General features: G+C 36.7%; 1 protein-coding gene across 1 annotated transcript in view; it reads right to left on the bottom strand.

The window, feature by feature from the left end:
• The window catches only part of LOC122092796 (mitochondrial adenine nucleotide transporter ADNT1-like), an 8,277-nt gene continuing 4,147 nt past the window's right edge, over positions 1 to 4,130 (bottom strand). Inside the window, exons 5-9 of the mRNA XM_042663090.1 lie at positions 3,788 to 3,825; positions 2,365 to 2,477; positions 2,135 to 2,248; positions 649 to 993; positions 1 to 405 (exon numbers count right to left, since the gene is read on the bottom strand). Coding sequence (XP_042519024.1) covers positions 322 to 405; positions 649 to 993; positions 2,135 to 2,248; positions 2,365 to 2,477; positions 3,788 to 3,825 — 694 coding nt within the window. The 3' untranslated portion in view covers positions 1 to 321. The remainder of the gene's footprint in view (positions 406 to 648; positions 994 to 2,134; positions 2,249 to 2,364; positions 2,478 to 3,787; positions 3,826 to 4,130) is intronic.

Raw genomic sequence — 4,130 nt, 5'->3', positions numbered from 1 at the left:
TTTTGGGAAAGAATTCCTTCAATTTTATGAGAGATACCCAACATCTAATGTTCCTTACAAACCTTTATTATCACAGCATATGAATGGGAAGTCTTACAAGACACTAAAGCATGAATAGGCGGGAGGGAAAGGGGGAGGAGAAGGGAGAGGAAGAGAGTGGGAAAGATGGAATCTAGATTATCAACATTCAGTAAATTGGGCCCATCATTATCCGCATTCTCTTGGGGAAAAAATATTCACCTAACTGCCATTCACCTTCTCTCTTTCCTTCACCTACAAAAATAGTATGATTCTTCAACAGATATCCCTATAGTCCTTCCTTCAGTCTGATATTCTCATCTCAACTCCAAGAAGATCCTTCACCACTTCATATGACACAAATGCAATTGCAATGGATGGAACCACCTGAGTAAATCAGTAAAACATGAATGATGTTAACCTTGCAGGGAAAAGTGAAAGAGAGAGAGAGACCAACTTCCAAGACAATGAAATTAAATAGAACTGTAGACAAATGTTTCGGATCATCAAACCAAAGTGATCAAATGGAAGGTCCAAGATCCAAGCAGAACCAGTGAACCGTCTCTACCAAGACAACTAAAAGTGCAAAGATATTAACACAACTAAAAGGTATGAATATATGATACTGACCTTCACTGAATTTGGAACTAAGCCCTTGTACAATGCTCCAAAGCCCTCGTTCCGAACTGTCTTTTGGAATGCATCTATCATGCCCGAATATTCAATTGGTGCTTTGTTCATCCCATCAGCGGTGACAATTGAAGCAGCAGACTTCCAGCCCCCCATTTGCATTCTTCGGCGAATAACATCAAGTGGGTAAGCGACTGTCTGGCCAATAGTTCCTGCGGCAGCTCCACAGGCAAGCTTTGTTGTCACGCTCAACTCAGAACCATCAACTAGGCCAAATGGTCTAGTTTTGACCAGCCATTCCTTCAATGATTCATAAACCGAAAAGTTGAGACCCACATACGGAATCTGCAAAAAGAAAGAAACAGTACAGTATAAGCTAGTGAGGATATAACTATGTCTGAAGTTCTTGATTGGGTTTTGCAAAGGGAAGGGATTTAGAAAATCAAAGAAGAAACAAAGAAACAATGGTTAGACTTAATTTTAGGTAATTACTTGTTCTTCTGGAGGAAGGTGTAGTATTAAGAAAATCTCATTTATATGATTCGTCATTTTGCCTTTTTCACTTATATTCAAACAGCTGAAGAAGATGCACAGATCACCAGAGAAATTAAGGTTTCTGTAGCAGTCAGAGAGAGAGAAGACAAGCTTGCCAACAGTTTAGAGAAGCTGGTATAACACATAGCCACATGACAATGATCAATTAACAAGATCATTTGACACATCACAAGATTTTGATATTCAAAAAAATGAGCAAGCAGAAGAAGCATCAGTATATCACCATCATAAAACCCCCTTAAGCCTTTATATAACCTCGGAAACTCTACTCCACTGACCATGATTCAAGCAAAAGGGTCTCTCTTTGCTGAAATTTCAGTTCAATCTAAATTCTCTTTTTATCTACTGTTCATACATAATGTTAAAATATTACTGTTCATAGTCATTTTTCTACCTTCCAGGTTTCTGCTGTTATGTTTTTCCTTCTTCTCTACATTTGGCATCAAACCCTACCATGATTTTTCTCCAGCCTTTTATAATCCGAAACATGCATACCTTTAGACATTCAAAACCATCCAAAACCTATTCTCTTATCTCAAATTTTCACTTACATACCAGATTTTATTTATAATTTGAGAAAAATAACAGAAAAGACCCAACTGTCCTTGCCCAAAAAAGCCTCAAAACCCTAATTTATTCTCTTATAGTCTAACCACCACTCTCCTGTGGCATCAGGAAGCCTGGATTCCCTTGTATGCTTGTAAAATGACAACCACTGCACTTGAAGGGAACACAAGATATGAAAAATGCATGTACCAAATATGTTGATCTACCTAATCATTTCATAAAAGTAAAATCAGTAGGTTATCTGTGCATAACAGTAAACCTTTTTAAAGTCTGAACCCCTTTTTCAGTTTAGGATAACATTGACAAATTAAAAAAAAAAAATGGAAAGGGCCGGGAGGAGGTCCAATTAAAAGATTCCACTTACAACTCCGATGACAGAAGGAAGCCAACCTTTGTACAAAGCCCGTGGGCCTTCTTCCACAAGGACAGTTCTTAGGGCATGAAACAATCCTCTATACTGATAAGGGGAATTCTCTGTCTGCAAAATATATAAATAATTAGAAAAAAAAAAAAGAATCAACATTGCAGAGTTCAAACAAAAATCTAGGGCCGAACAACAGAAATGAATTCTCTAGAGCAGATAAAAGACAATACCTGCACAGTGAGCCTGCCTCGTACCAAGTCCATAGGGTAAGTTGCTGACATAGCAATAATTCCAGCAGTTGCTCCAGCTCCAAGGCGTAAAACAGGAGTCAGCTGAGCATCCTCTGCAAAAAGGTAAGAAACAAAAGCAATACAGATTCAATCTAGAAGAACCTAATAGAGCTACATTTACCAAATGAGAAAGCAAAATGTTTAATAATCAAATATATTAAAATGGTGAGGACTAGGCCATTTGGAAACCTCAACATCTTCCTCCATAAGTCCCTAAACTAATAAGTCCTTAAACCTATTAGATCTCTCTCAAACCTAGTTTTTAACCTTAAAACCCTAGTTCCCATGGCTTCTGCTTGTTAGTTTCTCTGCTTTAGTTTCAAATCTGCCAGAAAGATAACATCAATTTGATCATCCTGCATAGGTTCTCTGCAAGCAGGGACTCAATTCTTTGCCTCTATTCTATTTAGTTGAAATCTTACATTAAGTCCCAAAACAATCTGCATGAGTTATGTCTTAGGAATCAATTAATGAATCCAGGAAAGTAAAACAATCTCCAGGAACAATTACCCATCCGAAAAAAAAGTCTCCAAGTTGAGATGCACTACGATGGATAGGATACATTCATTTTATTCCCTCTCTTTCTTTGGTTGGGCTCACTCATCAGTCAATTCATACCAAAGACAAGTACAACTAGGTGGCAGACTATAGGCACATGAACCTCACTGCCCTTATCTTGGCTGAGCTGCAAGTTGTGTTGCTTCTTAGGTTTTTATCAGGAAATATAGACAAGAACTAATTGACAATAAACACATTCAACATCATAAAAATAGATTTCAGGAAAAAATCTGATTTCTCAAGAAAAAATTTTCAAAACAAAATAATAGGGCGTTGATTTTTCTCCTTGAACAAAACCTTATGTTCTCACAAACAATAAAGCTATGTTTCTATTCACAAAAGGATAAAACTGGTTGTTCTGGTTTACAAGTTGCAACAGATTCAACAAGCTTCAGAATTGCTATAGGATGCCAGTTGATTGAGTTATGGTACATCCAATAAAATTGGAATAAGGAATTGAAGATCCTTCCTCTCTGCACCAGAAACTTTAGTTCCCCACCCCAACCCCCAAAAGGAAAGAGGAGAGAAAAAATAGAGTCGTTAAGTATTTTTTGGTTAGCTCCAATTATTCAACTTCAGAGCATTATGTGATTACCATACTTTGACCAGGTACAGAGTCTTAAGTAATCCTTTAAATTTATGTTAAAAAAAATGCTTAAGAGTATTTTTGTGGATGAATTAATGCTTAGAATATATATATATATATATATATATTTGGGTACAATGCTTAGAATATTAAATGACATCAAAACTAAAAGTGGACACGACTTGAGTAAAAATTACAGATTTCGAGTAATGACAATACCATTGCCAGATTGCTGACGATAAAGCCATAAAATGCCCCTGTTGGAAATAGCATGGAACAATCAGTGAGGAGAGGACAACAGTTTACTAGATAAATGCCAAGACAAAACTCCCAGCAGCCACAAATCACATTCTTTTGTACACAAAAGGGTAGTGGAGAGCCATAAAACCCAAAGAGTAGCAACAGATTGTAAATGTATATTGTAGCTATGTAAACAAATAACACCACAGAAGTATGAAATTTCTTCCTATCAAGCATGCATTGCATAGATGATAAAAAAAAAAGTGTACCCAGTCCAAAAGGCGCCAGCCACTTTAGGGTCTTTTTTTTTTTTTTTTTTTTT

Source organism: Macadamia integrifolia, chromosome 11, assembly GCF_013358625.1.
Source record: "Macadamia integrifolia cultivar HAES 741 chromosome 11, SCU_Mint_v3, whole genome shotgun sequence".
In the NCBI taxonomy this organism is placed as follows: Eukaryota; Viridiplantae; Streptophyta; class Magnoliopsida; order Proteales; family Proteaceae; genus Macadamia; species Macadamia integrifolia.
Note: the sequence above shows the minus strand (reverse complement) of the source record. Positions and strands in the feature narration are given on the sequence as shown.